The following is a 25542-nucleotide window of genomic DNA, read 5'->3' on the forward strand; positions in this document are numbered from 1 at the left end:
CCCTCAGCCACACATTTATCCTCCACCTCATTTTATTTCTGTACTCACTGTCACGTGGCACAGGCAGTAATCCCGAGACTACTACCTTTGTGGTCCTGATTTTCAGCCTTCTACCTAACTCCCTAAACTCACTTTTCAGGACCTCATCCCTCTTTCCACCTACTGTATGTTGTTAGTACCAACATGTACCACAACTTCTGGCTGCTTTCCCTCCCGCTCAAGAATGCTGTGGACCCAATCAGAGACATCCTGGACCTTGGCCCCTGGGAGGCAACATACCGTCCGGGATTCTCGCTCATGCCCACAGAACCTCCTGTCTGTTCCCTTGGCTATCAAGTCCCCTATCACTACTGCCCTCCTCTTCTCCTCCCTTCCCTTCTGAGCAGCAGGACCAGTCCCAGTGCCAGAGACCTGGCTACTGCCGCTTGATCCCTGTAGGTCATCCCCCTCAACAGCATCCAAAGCTGAATACCTGTTTTTGAGGGGAACAGCCGCCGGGGTCGTCTGCCTGTTCCCTTTCTCTCTCCCCCTCACTCTCCCCTGACAGTCACCCATCTATCTGCCTCCTGGACCCTAGAAGTACCTGCTCTAAGTGGGGTGACTGCCTCCCGATGCACAGTATCTACATAACTCTCTCCGTCCCTGATGCTTTGCAGCGTCTGAAGCTGTGACTCCAGCTCATCAATTCTGAGCCAAAGTTCCTCCAGCCTCAAGCACTGCAGGTGTGGTCACTGGTGCACCCCAGCAAGGTCCTCTAGCTCCCACATCATGCAGCTGTAGCACATCGCCTTGCCCTCCATCTGTACTTTTTTTCCTACCTAGCTGTAGTCTACTTAAAAGTTATAACAATAACAGTAAACCTTACCTTTACTTACCAGCTACTCACCAGTGTTGTTGCAGATGGCCTCCGCCTCTTGATGCCAAAGCCTGTTGTGCTAAAGCCATTCACTCTGACTCTGTCCACTCCGACAATGGCTGCTCCAAAATGGCTGCTCTGCTTGACAATACCTCCTTTTTATTGGCCCTTCTAAATTCTGCTAGAGAAAAAGAAGCCCGTGAAAACACATGAGCTTTTTAAGTACTCTCACTGTACCTGAGAGGGACCCGCTGCTCCAATGTCTCCTGGGCCAATTCCTGTAAAAGAAAAGCCTGCGGAAACACACAAGCCTTTCAAACACCCTCACCGTACCTTTCTTTCTTTTACAATATTTTTATTGAATCCATAAAAAAAAATAGAGTACATGCATCAAGAAAGAGAATAAAAATACTACTGAATATGTTGTATTAAATCATACTTGATTACAATACTCAAAATTAATAATCACATATAGAAGTTAGTTAATAAAGGGAAAAAAAGTTGAAATATTTTACTATGTAAAAAAAATCTACTCCCACTACCAAAACCCGAAGCTGTTAGACGGGGAAAAAAAACTACAAGGAAAAACCTTTAAAAACGTAACCGTGTCAGCCAATATCTGTGTTTTTGTCCCCAAATCAGAGATTTTGAAAATAATTCAAAAAAGGTCCCAACAGGGTTTGAAAGTCTAAGTTAGATTCAAAAACTGAACGGCGAATCTTCTCTAGATTCAAGTATGACATAACATCCCGTAACCATTGAGCATGAGTAGGCAGAGTAACTTCTTTCCATTTAAGCAATACAGCTCTCCTGGCTATAAGAGAAATAAAAGCCAGAATATGTAAATCGGAAGCCTTCAAAGTTATATCTTTTTCTCCAACAATCCCAAATAGTGCAGTCAAAGAATTAAATTTAAAATTTATTTTGAAAAGTACAGAAAAAGTATGAAAGACCTCTGTCCAATATTTTTTAAGACTCTGACACGTCCAAAACATGTGAATTAAGGAAGCCACTCTGTTATTACATTGGTCACAGTAAGGAGATATATCAGAATAAAAATGGGATAATTTATCTTTAGACAAGTGAACTCTATGGACCACTTTAAATTGAAGGAGAGAATGACGGGCACATAATGACGAAGTATTAACCAACTTGAAAATTTCATTCCAAGTTTCCTCAGATATTGACATCTGCAAATCTTGTTTTCAAGCGTTTTTAATTTTATCCAGTGGCACCTTACTCATTCCTAATAATCTGTCATAAATATTAGATATTAAGCCATCCTGAAAAGGTTCCAAATTAAAAATTACATCCAATAAATTCTTACCAGGACTCAAAGGAAAAGAATGTAATTGAGATCGAAGAAAATCTCTAATTTGTAAATATCTTAAAAAATGAGTTTTTGGTAAATTATACTTGGTAGACATTTGTTCAAACGAAGAAAGGTTTCCTCCAACAAACAGATCTTGAAAACAAGTAATACCTAATTTGTCCCACTGTTTTAAAAACTACATCAGTCATAGAAGGTTTAAAAAAGTAATTAAAGAAAATGGGACTGGACAAAGAAAAACTTAATAAACCAAAATATTTTCTAAATTGTAACCAAATTCTCAAAACATGTTTAACTACTAAATTATCTGTTAGTTTATTTAATGATATTGGAAGTGAAGAACCAAGCAAAGAGGTAATAGAAATTTTTTTAACAGAATTAATTTCCGAAGAGACCCATACTGGACGAGCCTCTTGATTAATGTAATGTAACCAAAACGTAAGATTTCGTATATTAACTTCCCAGTAATAAAACCTAAAATTAGGTAAGGCTAAACCTTTGTTCTTTTTAACCTTCTGAAGGTGAACTTTATTTAGTCTAGGGTGTTTATTATTCCATATATAGGAAGAAATAATTGACTTGAGAGTCGAAGAAATAATTGACTTGAGAGTCAAAGAAAGATTTAGGGATAAAAACAGGTAAAGCCTGAAATAGATATATAAATTTAGGTAAAATATTCATTTTAATAACATTAATTCAGCCAATCAATGATATAGAAAGGGGAGACCAACTTGATAAAACCCTTTTCACATAGTGCAGTAAGGTGAAAAAATTTTCTTTAAATGCTTATAATTTTTAGTAATTGACACCCCCAGATAGGTAAAATGATTTCTTACAATTTTAAAAGGAATGTTAATATCAACTGGTACCAAGTTATTCAGAGGAAAAAGTTCACTCTTGTATAAGTTCAATTTGTAGCCTGAAAAATGACTAAAGCGAGAAAGTAAAGAAAGCATAGGAGGTAAGGAGGCTTTGACATTAGATATAAAGAGTAATAAATCATAAGCATGTAAAGAAACTTTATAGTTAATACCTCTTATGGAGATACCAAGGATTCTTGGAGAGAAATAGCTAAAGGTTCTAAGGCCAAATCAAAGAGCAAAGGGCTCAAAGGATATCCCTGTCTGGTTCCGTGTTGAAGTTTAAAAGATTTAGAGTTTTGAAAATTAGTAAGAACTCGAGCAGAAGGGGACAAATAAAGTAATTTAATCCATTGGATAAAATCTGGCCCAAAATTAAATTTCTCTAAGGTTTTAAATAAGTAATTCCATTCAATCTGATCAAAGGCCTTCTCGGCATCTAGAGATATCACACATTCCGATATTTCCTTAGAGGGAGAATAGATAATATTAAATAAACAATGAATATTAAAATGAGAATATCGATTTTTAATAAAACCAGTCTGATCATCGGATATAATTGAAGGTAAAATATTTTCCAATCTACGAGCTAGAACTTTAGATAAAATTTTAACATCCACATTAAGTAGCGAAATTGGTCTGTACAAGGTACATTCTGTTGGGTTCTTATTTTTCTTAAGAATAAGTGAAATAGGGGCTTCATAAAAAGATAGTGGTAATCTACCCGATTTAAAACAATCTGAAAAGACAGCACATAAATGAGGTATAAGCAAAGAGGAAAAGGCCTTATAGAATTCTCCAGGAAATCCATCAGGACCCGGAGTCTTTCCAGAATGTAAAGATTGCACGACCTTGGCGATTTCCTTGTATGTAATAGATTGATACAACTGTTTCAGATTTTCAGTGGAAATTAATTGGTCAAAGAAATTATCCATTAGTGTATTATCTTTAGGAAAATTAGAACTATAAAGATTAGAATAGAATTCTCTAAAAGTATCATTTATCTCTAAAAGATCAGTTGTCCTCTCGCCATTGGCTTTTGAAATTTCTTTAATTTGCCGTCTAGCTCTGGAGATTTTTAATTGGTTAGCCAGCAATTTACTTGTTTTATCTCCATGAATATAAAATTGACTTTTATCTTTTAAAAGTTGACTTTCAATTGGATATGTTAAAAGAAGGTCATATTTAGTTTTAGTTACAACTCACCTTTTATATAAAGCTGGATCTGGATCCAAAGCATATTTTTGATCTAATAGTTTCAGTTGATCAACTAGATCAGCTCTTTCTCTGTTAGCTTTTTTCCTGATGTTTGCCGTATAAGAAATAATTTGACCTCTAATAAAGGCTTTGAAAGTATCCCAAACAATAAGACTAGAAATCTCTTCCGACGAATTCTCTTCTTTAAAAAAGAGTAATTTGTTTCTCCATAAATTTGAAAAATTTTTTATCAGATAACAAGGTGGTTAGGTTAAAACACCAAAATCTATTTATCTAAGGGAAATTTCACTGTACCTGAGAGGGACCCGCTGCTCCAATGTCTCCCGGGCCGATTCTGTAAAAGAAAAGCTTGCGGAAAACACACAAGCCTTTCAAACACCCTCACCGTACCTGAGAGGAACCCACTGTTTCAACGTCTCTTGGGCTGATTCTATAAAAGCATTTGCCTGCACTTGGCCCATATCTCTCTAAGCCTTTAACTGTCCAATTGCTTTTTAAATGTCATAATTGTACCTGCCTCTACCACTTCCTGTGGCAGTTTGTTCCATATATTCACAACCCTCTGTGTGGGGGAAAACTTGCCCCTTAGGTTCCATTTACATCTTTTCCCCCCCTCACTTTAAATTTGTCTCTAGTTTTGGACTCCCCCACCCTGGGGAAAAGAATTTGGTCATTCACCTTATTTCTGCCCTTCATGATTTTTACAAGCCTCTATAATGTCACCTCTCGGCCTTCTGTGCTCCAGGGGAAAAGTCCTAGCCTAACAGCTTCTCCTTATAACCCAAGCTCTCCAGTCCCAGTACATCCTTCATAAATCTTTTATGCACCTTCTCCAGTTGAATAACATCCTTCCTGTAGCAGGGCAATCAGAACTGTATGCAGTACTCCAAATGACCTCTTGTACAGTTGCCTTGTTCAGATTGTAGTTTATCAAGATCATTTGTGCAGAGTGCTTAAACCCAAGCCATGTTAATCCTCTCACTCTCACATTTCAGATGATGCTTCCTTATAAACATTTACCATGGCAATGCAATTAAGTCACCTAAAGAAACTTATTTTTGTTCTTTCAATCTTAGCTGTGATAAATCAGTGATGGTTTACCTTTGATATTTGAAAAGATAACACCCCTATGGCACTGTCCACATATGCCAATGACGTGCTGCATTGCCTTTGTGTGTGCAAAGCATGCCTTACTGACATTTTTATCTCTATTTCTGTTTATATGCATTTAGCAAAATTGAACACAGAAACCAATAAATAAACAGTAGTCATTTAGGAGTATACCATTTTTAGAAAATACCTGATCAATGGCTATTCCCTGGATGGGAATACATTTTGGGAGAGAGAATGGGGAGCAGATAGATGCACTAAATGTAATATTTTACAGGGAATTGATAAACAGCAAATCTTGGTAGGCAACGTGCATAATCTTCTTCTCTGGGAGGGTGCTTGTGAAACCTGCATTTCATGACCATCACAGAGTACAGAATACTAAGACACCTGAAAAATATGACTGTTTAACTGGGATGAGAGAGTGGGTGATGGTCTTTTCATGCCAAGTAAATGTTGTGGTGTCTTATAAGGTTTTAAGGGTGTTGTTGTCCTAGATCTTCTGAGATCCAGATTTATTTATTCTGTTTTTAAGGATGCTGAAATCCCTGGCAAGTCCAGCATTTACTTCCCATCCCTAATTAACTAGGAAAAGGTGGGAATGAGCCACTACCTTAAATCACTGCAGTCCTTTTGGTGAAGGTGCTAGCAAAGTGCTGCTGGGAAGAGGGTTTAGACCAAGCAAATGGGATGTTACCAGTAACAATTATTGTGCCAAGTAAATGGTGTTCTGAGGATTGATCAGAGGGCAGTCATCATAGTGGAAGGACCAGAGCAATGAAATGGAGCTGATTAGTGGCTATATGTAGGGCATTAGATGTCATGGCATTTACACAGGCACTGTCATCATGTTGAGGACTGTGATTGCCTGTACTGCAATAATTTAGTTTCAGTTTAGCTGTGATTTGCACCTGTGTACTCAGAATTTATGGTCCAGGTGTGAAAGAATGAAAGAAACATAGACTTGTATTTGGGCTAGTGGGCTATTTTACTTTTCAAAATGTTTGGTTGTTCCAGGAACTCTCTCAATGAAATTTGACCTTGAAACAATTACTCAGCAAGCTTTAGTATGGACGATATGCTGTTAGGATCTGGGATTGAGCCAATCTTGGTAGCAATGGCCAAGCAATGGATGTCTTAAAAATGAATCTTTGATGGCAGCTCAGAATCTATGTGAAAATCAAACACTGCAGATCATAGAAAAATACAGCACAATGCAGGGCTTTCGGCCCACAATGTTGTGCCGACCTGTAAACCCTGCCTAAGGCTATCTAACCCCTTCCTCCCACATATTCATCTTCTCAAGGGCAACTGGGAGTGGGCAATAAATGCTGGCTATGTCCACATACCATACAATTAATAAATAATAAGAGCCAGGAAAGACAAGATAAGCTCAATGACCTCTTCAGTGCTACAGGAGACTAGAATTCTGTGATATTCTGTGAGATAGATCGGCTGGTTGAGTGGTGTTGCAACAAAAACCTCGCACTCAACAGCAGCAAGACCAAGGAATTGATTGTGGACTTCAGGAAGGGGAAGTTGGGAGAGAACACACCAGTCCCCATTGAGGGGTCAGTGGTAGAAAGGGTGAGCAGCTTCAAGTTCTTGGGCATCAACATCTCAGAGGATCTATCCTGGGCCCAACACATTGATGTAATCAGATAAGATTACATCAATGAGGGTGTACAAACTCCTTACAGACAGTGGCCGGAATTGAACCCGGGTTGCTGGCACTGAAATAGCGTCAAGCTAACCACTACGCTATTGTGCTGGCCTCATGAATCGTGAAGAAGGCATGGCAGTGGCTCTGCTTCATTAGGAGTTTGGTACGTCACCAAAGACTCTTACAAATTTCTACAGATGTACGGTGGAGAGCATTCTGACGGGTTGTATCTCTGCCTGGTATGGAGGCTCCAATGTGCAGGACCGAAAGAGGCTGCAGAGGGTTGTAGACTCAGCCAGCTCCATCATGGGAACAACCTTCCTCGACATTGAGGACATCATCAAGAGGCAGTGCCTTGAGAAGGGGCCATCCATCACTAAGGACCCTCACCCATCTGGGACATGCCCTCTTCATGTTACTACCATAAGGGAGGAGGTACAAGAGCCTGAAGACCCAAACAGTGTTTCAGGAACAGCTTCTTCCCCTCCGCCATCAGATTTCTGAATGATTCATGAACCCATGAACACTATTCCTCTTTTTCACTATTTATTTATTTTTGTAACTTACAGTAATCTTTGTCTTTGCACTGTACTGCTGCTGCAAACCAACAAATTTCATGACATATGTCAGTAATAATAAACCTGATTCTGAAGTACAATAGGTTTCAGCACCATTTCTGTCAGTTATGGTAGTAGAAGTTAGGACAAAATATCATCGAAACAGGTCTACTGCGGATGCCATCTCCCTGGCCCTACACTCAGCTCTGGAGCATCTGGACAGTAAAGACACATACGTTAGACTATTGCTTATTGACTACAGCTCTGCCTTCAATACAATAATCCCAAGCAAGCTTGTCACCAAACTCCGAGATCTAGGACTCAACACCTCCCTCTGTAACTGGATCCTTGACTTTCTAACCAACAGACTGCAATCAGTGAGAATAGGCAGCGATACCTCCGGCACAATTATTCTCAACATTGGTGCCCCACAAGGCTGCGTCCTCAGCCCTCTACTCCCTATACACTCATGACTGTGTGACCAGATTCTGCTCTAACTCCATCTACAAGTTTGCAGATGATACCACCATTGCTTTTCACTCCAATGTAAGCCGTATCTCAAACAGCGATGAGTCAGAGTACAGGAAGGAGATAGAGAGCTTAGTGGAATGGTGTCATGGCAACAACCTTTCCCTCAATGTCAACAAAACAAAAGAGCTGGTCATTGACTTCAGGAAAGGGGGTGGTGTACATGCACCTGTCTACATCAACGGTGCTGAGGTCGAGAGGGTTGAGAGCTTCAAGTTCCTGGGAGTGAACATCACTAACAGCCTGTTCTGGTCAAATCACGTAGATGTCACAGCCAAGAAAGCTCACCAGCGCCTCTACTTCCTCAGGAGGCTAAAGAAATTTGGTTTGTCCCCTTTGACTCTCACCAATTTTTACCGATGCACCATAGAAAGCATCCTATCTGGATGCATCACGGCTTGATGCTTTGTGTACTGTTCAGTTGGTTCAGTTTATTAGTTATAAACTTAACTAATCTGAAAAATGTAAAGTTTCTGTTGTTACCCAGTAGATTTTCCCTTTTAATGTACAGAAAATTTGTTATCTCTCAATATTTGCTTTCCAGGTTGTCACAGAAACAGGCTTGCTCTTCGATTAAGCGGAAATTGGACTTTAAACCATATGCTGAGAAAGTCAGCTCTGAAGAAACCCTTCCAGAAAGGAGTGTTTCTGCTCTGGACATCACTCGTACTTACTCAGCAGAGGAACTTCTGCCGGAGCGGTTACGGTCAGGACTGGAAATAGAAAGAGAGGAAAATCGAAGGTGTGATATCTGAGAGTGCTTCCTGAAGATGACCTTATTGGCAAAGATGCATACTGACAGTGAAACAAAGATTAGAATAGAAGTGACTATTTTTAAGTAGTTACAGTAAGCATTGGTAGCTCATAGATGGTGGGAATGATGATGGTTATCAACCTTCAGCAAATCCATGCGAAATACCTTGTTGAATTAAAAAGGAAATTGACACCGGATGTTGTAGTTGTAATGGTGGCAAAACTGTCACTGCACAATGAAAATCCAGAAAATTGCAACCACTGATCCTCTGCTCTGACATTGGATGAGCAGTCTGCACCATCTCCAGTTTTATCACAAAGCTTAATAGAATTTCACACATTCACAATTGGTATTGGTAATTGGAATTGGTTTATTATTGTCACATGTACCAAGATATAGTGAAAAGCTTTGTTTTGCATGCCATCCACACAGATCACTTCAAAACATAAGAACTTTGAGGGAAAAACAATTATAGAATGCAGAATATAATGCTACAGTTGCAGAGAGAGTGCAGCACAGGTAGACAAATAAAGTGCAAGGGTCTTGACAAGGTAGATTGTGAGGACAAGAGGTCATCTTTAGCAAATGAGAGGTCCGTTCAAGAGCCTTATAACAGTGGTATAGAAGCGGTCCTTGAGCCTGGCGGTGTGTGTTTAAAAAAAACATTGAATGTTTTTTGAAGGATGTATAAGTGCTTAAATCTTATTTTAGATACGGATAGTTATTCTCTTAAGTATTTCAAAGTTCAGTGGATTTTAATTTTTTATGGTTGATATTTCAGCTTCCATCTTAACCTTGTGTATCCTACATGATCTATTTTGCATTCTCTAAAATGCTTAAAATTTTGGATAAAATTGTGCTTTTCACTCCAATGTTGATTAGCTGGTCGGCCAGCTTTGCAACAACACTTGCTAGATGTCAGAGATCCTTTGGACCTGATGCCTGATCAGGAATGGGGTAGTGCTCATCGCACTTTTTCCCTCAAGGTGATGTAGTCTGACTGCAAATTCTGGGCCAGGAGTTTAAATTTCAGATTTCCTCCAGTAGTGGCTGCTGTATCTTGTGGCCATCCACCAAGTTCATGGAGCCTCCTATTGGCAGGCACACAGGCAATTTGGGTGCTGCTGCTGTTGCCTCAGCTTTTGGTTGAGATTTGCCGTGGAAATATGAATATAAAATGAATTACATCTCATTGCTCCATCTCTCATATTGCCTGATGCAGGAAGTTAATGAAGATCACACTCTAATTCATCACACATAGAAAAACCTAAATTTGTGCTCACATCATTTCCAGGTGCGAAGAACAACTCTACCGCTGGCTCGATGAAGGTCCTTTAGAACCAGTCGCTCTTCCCTTGTACCTCCCGCAGTCTTTGGCCTCTGCTGCTGAACTTGTCGTCCCCAGGCTCCAAGCTTCAGCTCTGTCCTCGCCACAGGTTTACTAATCTTCCTACAACTACTTTCTGTTATTTGTCATATAACTCGATTGATTTCTATTGATACTTATATCCAAGATTGGAAATCTGAATTTAACTAGTCAATTTTTCTAATCCTAGGATGTTGCTAATAAGGGGCATAGTGAGGAATCCAATACAAATGACTCTAACTGGCTAAATGATTCAACAATGACTCTATCAGACAAACTGAAAGAATTTACAAGGTTGATCCAGGCCAGTCGAGAGGAAGAAATAACCTGTGAACGTCACCTATCAATATTACTGGACTTAACGGACACATGATGAAATTAGCAGAAGGAGCCCATACCTCTGGTATTATGTATATACTTGTAACAATTGGGTGAAGTGTAACTTGAGATCATTTCTACCCAGCTGAAGGTGTTTTCCCTTTGTCTCATCCTTCGACACGTGCATTCCTTATTTGTCACAGCCATTTGGATTCTATGACTGATGTATAATGGAATATGACCTAATGTTTATTCAAGCATTGTTGTTTCCCAGTTTTGATTGCTGCTTACATTTGTTATTAGTAACAGAAAACGTGCTTTGCATTTGCCGCAATAAAGTCATGCTTGCTATAGGCTTCTGTTGATGTAATGCTATTTAACAAATGCTCTATTTCTGGTAAAGGATGTGAGTAGAGATTACAAGGTCCAGGCCTAGTATTCAGTGGCAAATTAGAGTAGTTGGAAAGACTCCAATGATAAATGTTGTATTTTACCATGCGAAGTAGTGCCTCTTAGGAAATAAATATTTGGGCTATTTGGCTTACTGGTTTTTAAGTACTTTTTTGTTTGGTGTGCTTTTCTGATAATTTGTCTACTTTGGAAAGGTGGAAGTGAATAAGAAGTTCAGATTCTAAAGGTATTGAAAAGTTAATAAATTCTGTTTTCAGCATTGTACAACTTGAGATCTACCATATTAAGGTCATAATATGTATTTTTGACCAAGGGTAACTAACATCAGAACATCATTTTTTTCTCTTAAATTATACCAAACAAGCTTAATTGGATGTTTAAGCTGTTATGTCAAGATTTGGGGAAGCTGTTGGTTAGTTGATTTAGTCTCTATCTGATGGAGGGTTAGAAATGCATACAATTGATTTTGTGCACAAGGATTTTATCAAACAAATAAAAAATTGCAGATGCTGAAAATTGAAGATAAAAATGGCAAACATTAGAAGTAGTAAGTCAGGCAGCATCTGTGGGATGAGAAGGTTAATCAGTCAGAAAATGTGAACATAGTACAGTTAAATGCATGGCTAAAGAGCTGTTGCAGAAGGGAGGGCTGTGGATATCTGGATCATTGTGATCTATTCCAGGGCAAGTTGGATCTGTACAAAGAGGACAGGTTGCACATAAGCTGGAGGGGCACCAATATACTTGCAGGGAGGTTTGCTGGTGTTACTCAGGAGGGTTTAAACTAGTGCAGTAGTGGGGTGGGAACCAGAGCAAGAGGTCAGCAAGTGGAGTGATTGGGGATGTTAAGTCAATTAATTTAACAGTGGTGGGGGGGGGGGGGGGGGGGGGGGAGAAACAGGCTGGGCCAGGACAATAAAGTGAAGTTTCATTGGGGAAGCATTTGGGGAACGGTGACCATAATTCTGTAAGTTTTAAGATGGTTACGGATAAGCATAATACTGGTCCTCGGGTAAAAGTGAAAAATTAGGGGAAGGCCAATTACAACAGTACTTGGCAGGTTAGATGGTGAAGCAAGGTAATTGCCTAAATCACATTCTGTGGCAATAATGAGATGGTGTGGTGTCCAACATGGGTCATGTGGGAACACCATTACCTCCAAGTCCTGCACAGATATATACACATGTAGGGTGGCACAGTGGTGCACCTAGTAGAGATACTGGCTCACAGCTCCAGCAACCCAGTTTCAATCCTGACCTCTGTTATCTGTGTGGAGATTGCACATTCTCTCTGTGACCATATGTGTTACCTCCAGGTGCTCCAGTTTCCTACAGTACCCCAAAAATGTGTAGCTTGGTAGGTTAATTGGCCACTAAATTGTCAGTGGTAGGATCTGGGGGGAATTGATGGGAATATGATGAGAACAAAATGGGTTAGGGTATGATTAGTGTAAATGGGTGCTCAATAGGTGGCACAGACTTGGTGGGCTTAAGGGCCTATACCTGTGCTTTATCCTTTGTGATTCTATGACAAGTCATACACTACCCTGATTTTGTCTTTTGAGTCAGAGTCTCGGGTGTCTACCAAATTGCACTGCGAAAGCTTGTCAGGACTGCAGTGACTTAAGAAGTGTGCCCGGCAGGCCTGACTGCACATGAAAATGGATGGTGGACTGAAATGCTGCTTGTATAGACAGGAAGAAAGAGCAGAAAATTAGAGGAACAGCACCTTTATATTCTGCCTGGGTGGTAGTCTACAATCCAATGGCTTGATCATTGAGTTCCCAATTCCAGGAAAATGCTCCTCCTCTGTCTCTCTTCTCTCCCCTGATCTACCCGGCTCCTCCTCCACCCTCTCTGCCCCCATCACCATGTTTCTTTCCCCTCCTCCACCCACTCCATGTGCCCACCCCACCTCCCTTATTTGGTTCTATGCTCCACCTTCCTCTCCTATCAGATTCCATCACCTACAGCCCTTCGTTGCCTCCTCCTAACTCCCAGCTACTGTTGCTATTTCCACTCTTCTGCCCCCCATCAACCCCTCCTCACGTGGATCCATCTGTCACTTGCCAGCTCTTCGTCATAGAGTCATACAGGGTGGGAGCAGGCCCTTCAGCCCATCTTGTCCATGCTGACCAAGACTCCCATCTAAGCTAGTCCCATTTGTCCACATCTCTCTATCCACGTACATGCCAAGTGTCTTTTAAATGTTGTTAATGTACCTGCCTTGACCATGACCACAAAGCCTAATGGTGAGGAATGTTTTGCTAAGGGCCCAGCAGCATCTGATGGATGAATGAGAAGAGACAATGGAAACAATAGGGGAACAAAAAGTGAGAAGGCTGTGGATACATGTTTGTTGGAAGTGGCAGGGTTGGTTGAGAAATGGTTTAAAAACACGGACAGGCTCCTGGGCTTTCTCAATAGAGGCACAGAGTACAAAGGCGAGGGTGTCATGATATAACACGGGTTCAACCACAAATGCAGTATTATATCCAGTTCTCAGCACCAAAATTCAGGAAAGATGTTAAGACCTTGGTCTAAGAGGTAGCTTAAATAAATAGCATACTATTTTAAATATATAAGCTTAAGTAGAAATATTTCCGATAAGTCTTAGCGCTTTAATATTGATTGTTATAGAGCTATGTTTCAAAAGAGTCTGAGAACAGTTGCAATGTGAATTAGCTATCTAATAAACTGGTGTAAGGTTGAGAGGCAGAACATGAAGGATAATTCAATATGTTGGAGAAGGAATATGGTTGAAACTGTGGACTGTTAAGATTGGTGTACAGGATTAGCTGGAGCAGTGCTAAGGTTGAAACAGATAGATATCCAGGGACTCCATTCATGAAGTCTTCAAGGAATGCACTAATGAGGATGGGTCTCGTAACAAGCAAATTAAATCTACAAGGAATGCACTGAATAAGTATGTAACTTAAACCAACTAAATTAAGGGCAGAACATTAAGAGACAGAAAGAGGGTTGAAACATTCAAAGGACCTTATCATTGGAGCAAAAGATATTTGTGGCAAAATTCAAGACTTGTTATGTGAAAGTCTCAGATTGGGTTAGCTCAGCCTGAGAAATAAAACATTTTTATGCACTATTGAATGAAGAGTTTTATAGCTCAGAAACATTAGTTACCATCTAAGATCAAAGTGTATAAAAGTACAAAAAGAGAGAGAAGAACCAGTAAGGAGAGAACCTTCAAACAACAGGACATAAGCAGGGGAAACATCTACTGTTTTGCAGTCATTCAGAGGGCAAGGAACCAGGAGTTTACATAGGGCAGAATTTGTTCAGTGCATCCAGGAGGGTTTCTTGAAACAATACATGTACAGTCCAACTAGGACTAGACCTTATACTGTGGAAGTGAGGCTGGCCAGGTGATCGAAGTTTCAGTGGGGGAGCACTTTGGGATCAGTGATCGTAATTTTTGTAAGTAATTGGTTTATTATTGTCACGTACCTAGATACGATGAAAAATTTTGTTCTGAATACCATTCATACAGATAATTTAAAAACATAAGAACATCGAGGTAGTACAAGGAAATAATGATGCAGAATATAGTGTTACAGAGAAAGTGCAGGTAGACAATAGGTTCAAGGGCTATGATGAGGTAGATTGGGAGGTCAAGAATTCTTCTTTATCATACAAGAGCGTCCATTCAATAGTCTTATAGCAGCAGGATAGAAGCTGTCCTTGAGCCTGGTGGTGCGTGTTTTCAAGCTTTTGTATCTTCTGCCTGATTGGAGGGGGGAGAAGAGAGAATGACGGGTGGATGGATGCTTAATTTTGTTGGCTGCTTTCTTGAGGCAGTGAGAAATGTAATAAGATATCTTTATTAGTCATGTGCATTGAAACACAGTGAAGTACATCTTTTTGCGTAGAATGTTCTGGGGGCAGCCCGCAAATGTCGCCACGCTTCCGGTGCCAACATAGCATGCCTACAACTTCTTAACCCGTACGTCTTTGGAATGTGGGAGGACACCAGAGCACCCAGTGGAAACCCACACAGACACGGGGAGAATGTACAAATTGAGCTGTGTCCAGAACTCTACAATTTCTAGCAGTCTTGCAGGCAGAGCAGTTGCCATACCAAGCTGTGATGTATCTGGGTAGGATGCTTTCTATGGTGCATTTATAAAAATTGGCTCCACGGGGATGTGCAGAATTTTCTCAGCGTTCTGAGGAAGTAGAGGCACTGGTGTGCTTTTCTTGGTCATTGCCTCTGTGTGGTTGGACAAGGACAGGCTGTTTTAAGATGGTTATGGTTAAGGATAAGACTGGTCCTTGGGTGAAAGTGTGAAAACTAGAGGGGGGGGGGGAGGGAGGCAGGAGGCTAATTACAACAGAGGCTGTTCTGGGGGTAAATTCACATCTGACATGTGAGAGTCTTTTAAAGGCCAGCTGATTAGAGTTCAGGACCAACAGGTTCCCGTGAGGATGAAAGTTAAGGATGGGAAGGTGTGGGAACCTTGGATGACTGGAGACATTGTAAGAACTAAAAGGGGCCATGACATGTTCTTGGCAAGGAGGGTTAAGGAGAATCCTAAGATTATATATATTGGGAGGAAGATGGTACCGAAGGAAAGGGTAGGTTCATTCAAGGACAAAGGAGGGAATTTGTGCATGGAACCAGAGGATGTGGGCAAGTTCCTTAATGAGCATTTTGCATTGTTATTCACCAAGGAGAAGGATGTGGATGATGGTGAGATAAGGGAGGGATATGTTGATATTCTAAGGCCTGGATTGGAGTGTATTAGCTAGAAGGAGAGCTTGGACAAACTTGGGTTGTTTTCTCTGGAGTGCCGGAGACTTGAGGGGCAATCTGACAGAAATATAGAAAATTATGAAAGGCATAGATAGGGTTGATAAGAGTGTTTTTCCCAGGGTGGAAATGCAAATGCAAGAGAGCACAGGTTAAGGTGAGAGTGAAAAAGCTTAAAGGAGATTTGCAAGACCAGTTTTTTTACACAAAGTGTGGAAGGCGCTGCTGGGGGTGGAAGCAGAAGCAGATACGACAGTGACATTTAAAAAGCATTTAAACAGACACATAAGCAAGCAGGGGATAGGGAATATAGACCATGTGCAGGCAGATGGGTTTAGTTAGACTGGCATCATGGTTGGTGCAGACTTGGTGGGCCAAAGGGCCTGCTCCTGTACTGTACTGTTTTATGTTCTATGCCTATTGTCTTTGTAAAGTATTGCTTCTTTGTACTGGGTGCAATTTACTGAATAAATCTGTTGTGCTTGTTAGCAATTTACATGGATCCATTTTTGGAGTCATGAACAAGTTTCCTCAGATTTAACTGAATTCTGAAAATTGCAAATCTTACATTGGAGAAGGTGCAAAATGATTGCAGGAACGAGGGTCTTTAATTATGTGGATAGACTGGAGAAGTTGGAGCTGTTGTACTTGGAGCAAAGATTACAAGGAGATCTGAGATAAGCATGTAAAATCATGAGGGGAACAGAGAGCTCCTTTTTCAGTTAGAGAGAAACTGTTCCCCTTGGCAGGGCACTGGGGGATGTTGAATGAAGGTGATTGGCAAAACCAAACAGAAGTAACACAGGGAAAAACAAATGGTTAAAGTCTGGTATGTGATACTTACACTCCAATCCCTGATAGTGTGTTGTGGCCATTCTGTGATTCTGTGGCCAAATTCATTGCTGAGACCAAATGGGATGGTCGATTTTATTTTCATTTTTTTGGAGCAGTTTTGATTAAACTGAATTGGCTAGCTTGGTGTTTTGAAAGGGCAGTTGTGTGACATCTACGGTGCCAGGAATCAAAGCACTGCAGATCATAACTTGCTACATTAAAGAAATTCAGCTCATCTTCACATTGACTTCTGTGCCAAAGCCTTAAATCTGTGCTCTCTGCTCATTAATGTTTCTTCACTTACCTCCTCCTGCAAATTCCTTGATAACTTTTAACTCTTAACTAAACCTCCCCTTAACAAGAACATTGCAGATTTTGGAATCTGGAGTGAAAAAAACAAACTTTTGGAAGAACTCAGTGGGTCAAGCGGAATCTGTGGAGGCAAAGGGATGGTCAACTTTTCAGGTCGAGACCCTGCATCAGGACTGAAGTTCATCTGGGGATCCAAGTCAGAAAGGGTCAGGTGTTTTTTTTAAAATTTTATTTACAGCGTGGTAACAGGCCCTTCCGGCCCAACGAGTCTGCGCTGCCCATTTTAAACCCAAATTAACCTACCCGTACGTCTTTGGAATGTGGGAGGAAACCCATGCAGACACGGGAGAATGTACAAACTCCTTACAGACAGCGATGGGAATCGAACCCCGTTCGCTGGTGCTGTAATAGCATCATGCTAACCGCTACGCTACTGTGCCGCCCCTGTTGTTGTGATGCACAAGTCCTAGAGAACAGGAGAGAAAGCATACCCAATGTTGCCCTCATCCTGATGGCCTTCTTTATATGTGGCTGCATCAGACTGTGCTTGGAATCAAAGTACGTGGACACTGAGTGTCACTACGCGCCGAGGTTCTACCTGTCCCCAGTGTTGCGAAGGAGCTGTCTGGCACATTGTCATGCAACGTTTCATTCAACTGGATATTTTTGCACTACTAGAAAAGTTATTTCAGCAAAACACCTTGGATCACAAGTCCATCAGGCAGTGGTCTACATGGAATGTCCTGCAGACACTTCAGAACAAAGGCATGGTGGATCCTGTGGGCTGGTTCCCTGAGCAGACTGTCCAAATCATCTGGCAGAATGCCTCAATGCCAGAACTCACCAACAAGCACCAAGACCTTACTTAGCTCACGGTGAGAGGGGCCCTTCCAGTCAGATCCTTCCTGTAGGGTTGGAATCTCACTCCCAATGCACAATGCCCTTAGGACAGCTGCCACAAGGATAAGATGGTTGTTCATCTGTTTGTGGACTGTGTATTCACAGAGGCCAACTACCCCGGTCATTCTTTCTCTCACGCTCTCCACTCAGTTAGAAGATAGAAAAGGTTGAAAGCACATACCATCAGACTTGAGGTCAGCTTCTATCCCACTGTTATACCACTTGTGAAAGGACCTCCCATAAACTAAAGGATGAAATCTTGATCTCTCAATCTAGCTCGTCGTGGCCCTTGCACTTTGTCTCCCTACACTGCATTTTCTCTACGGCTGAAACACTATATTCTGCATTTTGTTTTCATCTTACTACCTCAGTGATCTTGTGTATGGAATGATCTGTCTGGATGACATACAAAACAAAAGGTTTTCACTGTATCTTAGTACATCTGACAATAATATACCAATACCAAAGGCATTGCAATTGGTAATTGATTTATTACTGTCACATGTAGTGAGATACAGTGAAAACCTTTGGTTTGCAAGCCATCCATAAAGATCATTTCACAACATCAGTGCATTGAGGTAGAAGGGAAAAACAACAATGCAGAATATAGTGTTACAGTTACAAAGTACAGTGCAGATAGACAAATAAGATGTAAGGCCATGGTGAGGTAGTTTGGGAGGTCAAGGGTCCATCTTATCGTTTTAGGGTCCTTCTGTAACTGGACATGGAGGGGCCAAGTCCATTACAGAAGCCTCTCAGACACTGTATCGGCCCAGGAGACCACATGGTGCTCTGTACACAGAACATGGGAACATTACCAATGTATAGAACCGATAACACTATGTTTGGACTGAAAGGCACAACTAACGTAAACAGAGCCATACACTTTTTTTTATTGCAATTGTATATATATTTTTATGAAGAGTTTATTTTTAAATGAAAAAAACGTGACCACAACAGATGATCATCTTTTGAAGTGTAACCTAACCGCACTCAGCCCGCTCCGCACCCTGGGCAGACTGCTCCCTTTCAAGGCATTAACGTTTTACAGTGCAAGTTCCTTTCGCATACAAACTGAGAGAAGGTGCCGCCAGTCCCTTCCTCTGAAGACCTCTCGGGGTTGGCGGTAGCGGCCAGTCCCCGGCGGGAATGGGAGCAGAAGCTCCGAGCGGGCTCTGTGGAGGGAGATCGTTGCCGGTGCCCGCCCACGTCGATCACAACCGAATGGGCGCTCCGATTACACGGCTGCTGCACCCCATTGGCTATCTTGAGTTTCCCGGGAGCGGTTCTCCTTTTTATGATTGGCTGAAACATTGACCAATTAGCGTTGTCAGTGCCGTTGGTGTTTGAAATTCGATCAGGCCCACGTTTCGCGCGGGCTGATTGGCTGGAGCCCGCAACGATCGCGACCCCGCGGCGGGGAAGGGGCGGTAGACTCGGTGAACCAGGACACGGTCTGGGTCATGGATTGGTCGAGGATAACGGGGGGCGGTGATGAGCAATCTCATTGGTGAAGAATGGGGAACTTGGCGTGACGTCATGGTGGAGAGGCGGTCAGGCGCTGCGGCCATGTTGAAAGCTTGGTGCTGGCGACGGTTGGTGGGTCAGTGACGGACGTTGGTGGGGAAGTTCATCGAGGTCCGGTCCGGACGGTGGGGGAGCGCCCACTGTGGTCCGGTCCGGACGGTGGGGGAAGCGCCCACTGTGGTCCGGTCCGGACGGTGGGGGAAGCGCCCACTGAGGTCCGGACGGTGCGGGAGCGCCCACTGAGCTGCAGTCCGGCCGCCCTCGCCCCTCCATCGGGATTCCTGACCATGGAGGACGCAGAGAGACGCAGGAAGTTGGAGGCTGCGAGAGCCAAGGTGAGTGAAGACGGCAGCTCCTCCTGCTGTGGTGGTCGGAGCAGGGGGCCGGCGTGTTGCAGGGGGTGAGGTCATGGACGGAGCGGGGTTGCGGGTTGCAACCGCCGGGCGGATCAGGGAGACATTCGGCAAGGAATGGGGATGAACACCCAGTTCTGGCTGTTGCTGTCGGTGGGGATCCTCGGGCTTGTGGACGCCAGGTCCTGGCTGCTGCTGTCCATGTCCTGGCTGATCCTTGAGTCTGTTCGATTTCTGGTCTTGACCGCTGCTTTCAATGTAGATCTTAATGTCGACCTGAGGAAGTGATCATCGACAATATATTGTACAGGCTGTCACTCACGTTGACTGCGCCTTCACTGCTACATGACTTCATGGGGTCTCGCCCTATCAGAGAGATTCTGCTGTTGCTCCCGTCCTCCCCCAATTTTTCTGTTACTCAAATTTGGTGAATACCAGTAGAGTAAATTGCGTGGGAATTTGTGAATGGCACTAATTGAATTACTCTTTGAAAGAGCCATGCATTCTTAAACAGTTTTCTGTGCTGTATGTTTTTGTTTTGAAGAAGAATGGTCTATCATTCAACCAAAAGCACTGAAGCAGATTATTTCTAGAATTATAGATCCTGCTATGGGGCCCATGTCTGGTGTCAGTCTAAAATGAACTACCCAACCTAATCCCACCTTCGAACACTGGGTCCAAAATCTTTAGTTGGCTTATTATTGTCTCATAACCTGAGGTACAGTGAAGAGTTTTGCTTTACATGCCATCCAGTCAGATAGGCTGCTTTCTATGGTGCATTTGTAAAGATTGGTGGGAGTTAATGGGGACATGCAGAATTTCCTTAGCTGTCTGAGGAAGTAGAGGCATAGTGTCCACGTGGCTGGACCAGAAGAAACCGTTGGTGGTGTTTACACCTAGGAACTTGAAGCCCTCAACCATCTCCACCTTGGTGCCATTGATACAGACGGACGTGTTTTCCTGACATTACGGGAAAGGTTGTTGTCTTGATACCATGCTACAAGGCTCTCTATCTCCCTCCTGCATGCTGTCTCATCATTTTTTGGGATCCAGCCCACTGTGGTGGTGTCTTCTGTAAACTTGTAGGTGGAGTAGAGTAGAATTTGACCATACCGTGGTGAGCGTGTAGGCAGTAAAGTAACGGGCTGAGGAAGCAGTGTAACGGGGTACTGGAGGAGATGGTGCCATTGCCTACCTTTACTGATTGCGGTCTGTTGGTCAGGAAGCCCGGTTGCGGAGGGGAGCACAGAGTCATAGTTCTAGGAGTTTGGAGATGGGTTTGTATGGAATAGTAATATAGAAGGCAGAACTGTATTCAATAATTAGGAGTCTGACATAGGTGTCTTTTGTTATCCAGATACTCCAAAGATGAGTGTAGGGCCAGGAAGATGGCATCCACCATGGAACTGTTTCGGTGGTAGGTGAATTGCAGTAGGTTGAGGTTGTCTGGGCAGTTGGAGTTGATGTATGCCATGACCACCCTCTTGAAGCACTTCATGATGAATGTCGAGCCACTGTGCAGTAGTCATTAAGGATTTTCCAATACCGACAAGATTTTCAGAAGTCATCTTGGGACTTTCTCCAGTGTAATCACATTTTTTTTTCACCAATGTGGTGGCCAGAGATGTCTGTCATATTTAATTAAACTGTGGCTCACTGAAACTTCAAGCTCTTATGTTCTATGCCATGGCTGATAAAGGAAAGAACCCTGTATGCCTTTTTAGCCACCATAGTGACCTTTCCAGCTACTTGTTAAGTATCTCATATAGTTGTAGAGAAATACAGCATGGAATCTGGCCCTTCAACCCATGGAATCCACGTTGACCATCGAGTACCCATTTACTTTAATGCGGTCACAGGGGCCATGTGTAAACTCCATGCAGACGGTGTCTCTAGCTGCGTCACTGGGCTGCATTACGTCCAAGGCTTTTTTATCCCTGCACACCCCATAGTATTCTGCCACTTTGCATTCCTCCAGGATACAACAGGATACAGATCGGCTGTAGATATGGGCAGAGAATGATAGATGGGTTTTAATCTGGGCAAGTGTGAGGTATTGCACTCTGGGAGATCAATAGACGGTTAATAGACCCTTAATGTCATTGATATATATATAGAAGGCTCTTGGGTTGAAGTCCATAGCTCCCTGAAAGTGGCCATGCAAGTCAATAGGGTGGTAAAGAAGACGTGTGACATGCTTGCCTTTTAGTTGAGGTACTGAATTCAAGAGCCAGGAAATTATGTTGCAGCTTCATAAAATTCTGGTTAGGCCACATTTAGAGTATTGCATTTAATTCTGGTTGGCCCATTATGGGAAGAATGTGGAAGCTTTGGAGAGGGTGCAGAGAGGTTTACCAGGATGCTGCCTAGATTAGAGGGCATGTACTATAAGGAGAGGTTGGACAAACTAGGGTTGTTTTCTCTGGAGTGGCAGGGGCTGAGGGCTGAAGTTTATAAAATTTATCCAAGGCATAGATAGGGTAGACAGCCAATATCTTTTTTCCCAGAGTGGAAATATCTAATACTAGAGGGCATGCATTTAAGGTGAGAGGGGAAGAATTCAAACGAGATGTGCGGGGTAAGTTTTTAAATGCAGAGAGTGGTGGGTTCCTGGAACGCGCTGCCAGAGGTGGTGGTGGAGGCAGATACAATGGACATGTTTAAGAGGCCTTTAGATAGTCACATGAATATGCAGGGAGTGGACGGATATGGATCATGTAAATGCAGAAGAGATTTGGTTTAATTCAGCATTGTGTTTGGCACAGACATCGTGGGCCGAAGTGCCTTTTCCTGTGCTGTACTGTTCAAATTGGCTAATACACTTCCTTTGCAGAAATGACAACTGCTGAAGTTGCTTGTCTAGTTTAGATGAGGGATGGATGCAAGTAAAGATTTCACTGAAGTAGCCTGTATAGCAGTGAAATAATTTTGAGGAGAGTGCAAATCTGGGGTTGCATTTGTTCCAGTATGATCCTCATTACAAACTGCAGGTACTGCAAGATGGATGAGATTGGATAACTATAGGAATTTTCTCCTGGGTTACATGAGTTTTGAATATTTTCTGAAGGGACATTTATTACTTGGAAGCAAGAGCGGCTGACAGTATGTTCATGGATTTGCAACACTACCCTCTTAAAAAATCTTCAGTACAGACTTATGCCAGTTAGTAACGACGGTACCAAGAGGGAGTGATGGTGGACGGTGAGATATTGAAAGACAGCGAGATTATAGAGGCAGCATGGTAGCATAGCGGTTAGCGCGACGCTATTGCAGTGCCAGCGATCGGGGTTCGATTCCCGTCGCTGTCTGTAAGGAGTTTATACGTTCTCCCGTGTCTGCGTGGGTTTCTGCGGGTGCTCCGGTTTCCTCCCACGTTCCAAAGACGCACGGGTAGGTTAATTTGGGGTTTAAAATGGGTGGCGCGGACTCGTTGGGCTGGAAGGGCCTGTTACCACGCTGTAAATATTTTTTAAAAATTCATTTCTCATTCAACGATGAACTGTGTATCTATATTTTTGAAAATTGTGCTGTGCTGGTTTCCTCGACAAATGGCTAAGTGCAATTTTTAAACTGACAAAACTTGTTTTTCACATTAAAATGTTTTCACCCATGTAGCATTTAAGACAATTCCATTTCCTCCTTTCCTTTCCTGACGTTACTCACTTCGTGTTGTGGTCCAAGAGTATTGGTTGCTTTTCAATTGAGCTCAAGTAGCCTTGTGTGTGACTCCTGAATATGCATGTTGTCAAGGACATGAATCCTGGCGTTTTGCTTTTGAGCTGTAACTTACATTCTTAGAACATCCACATAGAGTGTTTTTAATAGGGATCACTGGTTAGTCATTCAAACCTGACTGTTTCCTCTTTGGATGCAAACCTGCCTGTTTCCTCATTATCATCTTACTGCGGGTTAGATTGCTGTGTACATTCAGTTGGGTACAGGGTACCTTCTTGGTCTACGTAGCTCCATACAAAATAAGTGGAGTTTGAGGGAACCTCTTGAGTTCTATTTCTAATACAGCACCATCTGCATTCAAGTTCAGAATGTGGTACAACTGGTTCTTGATTTTAAAATTTGTATCTTTTTTTAATTTGGTGCAAAATGCTTATGTAATACAGAAGATGTTCTGATGTTGAGAATTTGCTTAAATCATCTCTCTGAATATTACAACTTTTATACAGTGGCAGGTGAATCGGCTATATATGAGCAGGAACTATGCAATTTAATCACAGCTGATCTACACCATAAATGTATGATTTCCTCTTTGAATCATAACAGACAAAATTCCATTCCTTAAACTTCAGTGGTTTCATTGTTCATGGGTTTTCTCGGGGAAATCTAGATGTTCTTACCCTTCACGCGCAATAAGCGCTTCATTTCACATTTTTTATTAGTTCACTTTTTTATTTTAGGTTCTTTTGTTCATAAATTTCCTTTCAAGAAAATAGCTTCTCTTGCTGTTGCATCTTAAATGTTTTTTTTCTTGATATCCCAGGCATTGTAGTTGTTCACATCTTATACCAACATACTTGTTAATGGCATTTGTTTCTGGATATTTCCACCCCATCAGCTGCTTTGATCATGCTGAAAGTAACCTCTTGTCTCAAATTGGATAGGTCTTGGCAGATGGTGGTAGTGCCACATTTATCTGACTTGTGAGATCACATGATTTACTGGGCTATTTTTGGTCTCTGAAGCTCTGTCCTAATAGAGACTTGTGGAATTTTTTTCATAAGCTGGAGGAATGAAAAGTGTCTTACCAATAAATGCATTTTGTATGCAAATGGTGATCATCCAGGAGTTAAGAGTAGTCATTCTGTTTAGCTCAAGTTTAATCTTTTGTAGGAAAAGCAAATTTGATGGTGAATTTCTAGCTGATATTGGCTACTTAGTCCAGGATTGAGCCGCCTAGCAGTTCTGTATATGATGGGCTATTTGAAAAAAATATTCAAAATACACCTTTTTCCAAATGATCATGCAGATTTCTCCTATTCTAATTCCATTCTGAGAACTAATGGTGAATTTATTTCCACCACCCTCTCAGGTAGTGTATTCCAGATCATGCACACAGCATGCAGTGTTCCCAGGCTAAATCTTTGGAAGATGGGTTTTGTGCACTATAGTAAATCTTAAATCAATGTAACCCCTTTCCCTTTAACTCAAGGGCTTCGATTTTTGCTTCGGGCCAGGTTTATAGTCATGCTACTATATTATAACGTTGTGTGATTGCTGTGCTCCCAGTTGAGTGTCCTCTCTTCCTATTGCGTCCGATAACCACCAACTTGTTATCCTTCTGGTCTTTCTTTAGCTGACGGATGCCCAGCTTTGGAAAAATTATGACGAAATTGTCATATTCTCGCTGAGTAAATGCTAGTGCTTTCTTTTGTGGGAGAGGTTATAGCACAGCATTGACAGATGGGATCTCTAGATCTTTCTCAGATGTGAAAAATCCATTGCATGCTGGCCAGGAGTGCTTAGAAATCTTCAATGTCAAATAGGAGTAAACTTCCTTCACCAGCAATACATATTTGAAACATGAGAACCAGATTTGAGTCTGTTCTGTCAACAGTTCCATTCTGAACCCTTGATTGGTGAGCTCTGAACTCAGGCTGGTCATTGGCAAAGTGGTTTATTATTGTCACATGTACCGAGATATTAATGAAAAACTGTTTTGCATACCATCCATACAGCTCATTTCACGACAGTACATCAAGGTAGTACAAGGGAAAAGCAATAACAGGACGCAGAATATAGTGTTACAGAGAAAGTGCAGTGCAGGCAGACCATTGGGTGCAAGGCCATGATGAGGTAGATTATGAGGTCAAGAGTCCATCTTATTGTCAATAGTCTGACAACAGTGGGATAGAAGTGGTCC

General features: G+C 42.0%; 2 protein-coding genes across 4 annotated transcripts in view; both read left to right on the forward strand.

Annotated features, from left to right (window-relative positions):
- The window catches only part of mcm3ap (minichromosome maintenance complex component 3 associated protein), a 78490-nt gene extending 67338 nt beyond the window's left edge, over window positions 1–11152 (forward strand). For all 3 annotated transcript variants that reach the window (XM_052018624.1, XM_052018639.1, XM_052018631.1), the window contains exons 27-29: window positions 8667–8864; window positions 10171–10312; window positions 10433–11152. In XM_052018624.1, coding sequence (XP_051874584.1) covers window positions 8667–8864; window positions 10171–10312; window positions 10433–10615 — 523 coding nt within the window. In that variant the 3' untranslated portion in view covers window positions 10616–11152. The remainder of the gene's footprint in view (window positions 1–8666; window positions 8865–10170; window positions 10313–10432) is intronic.
- A 7898-nt stretch (window positions 11153–19050) lies between these two features.
- The window catches only part of pcnt (pericentrin), a 203315-nt gene continuing 196823 nt past the window's right edge, over window positions 19051–25542 (forward strand). Inside the window, exon 1 of the mRNA XM_052012027.1 lies at window positions 19051–19649. Within this exon, the coding sequence (XP_051867987.1) occupies window positions 19602–19649 (48 nt within the window). The 5' untranslated portion in view covers window positions 19051–19601. The remainder of the gene's footprint in view (window positions 19650–25542) is intronic.

Source organism: Pristis pectinata, chromosome 1 (genome assembly GCF_009764475.1).
Source record: "Pristis pectinata isolate sPriPec2 chromosome 1, sPriPec2.1.pri, whole genome shotgun sequence".
Taxonomy (NCBI): domain Eukaryota; kingdom Metazoa; phylum Chordata; class Chondrichthyes; order Rhinopristiformes; family Pristidae; genus Pristis; species Pristis pectinata.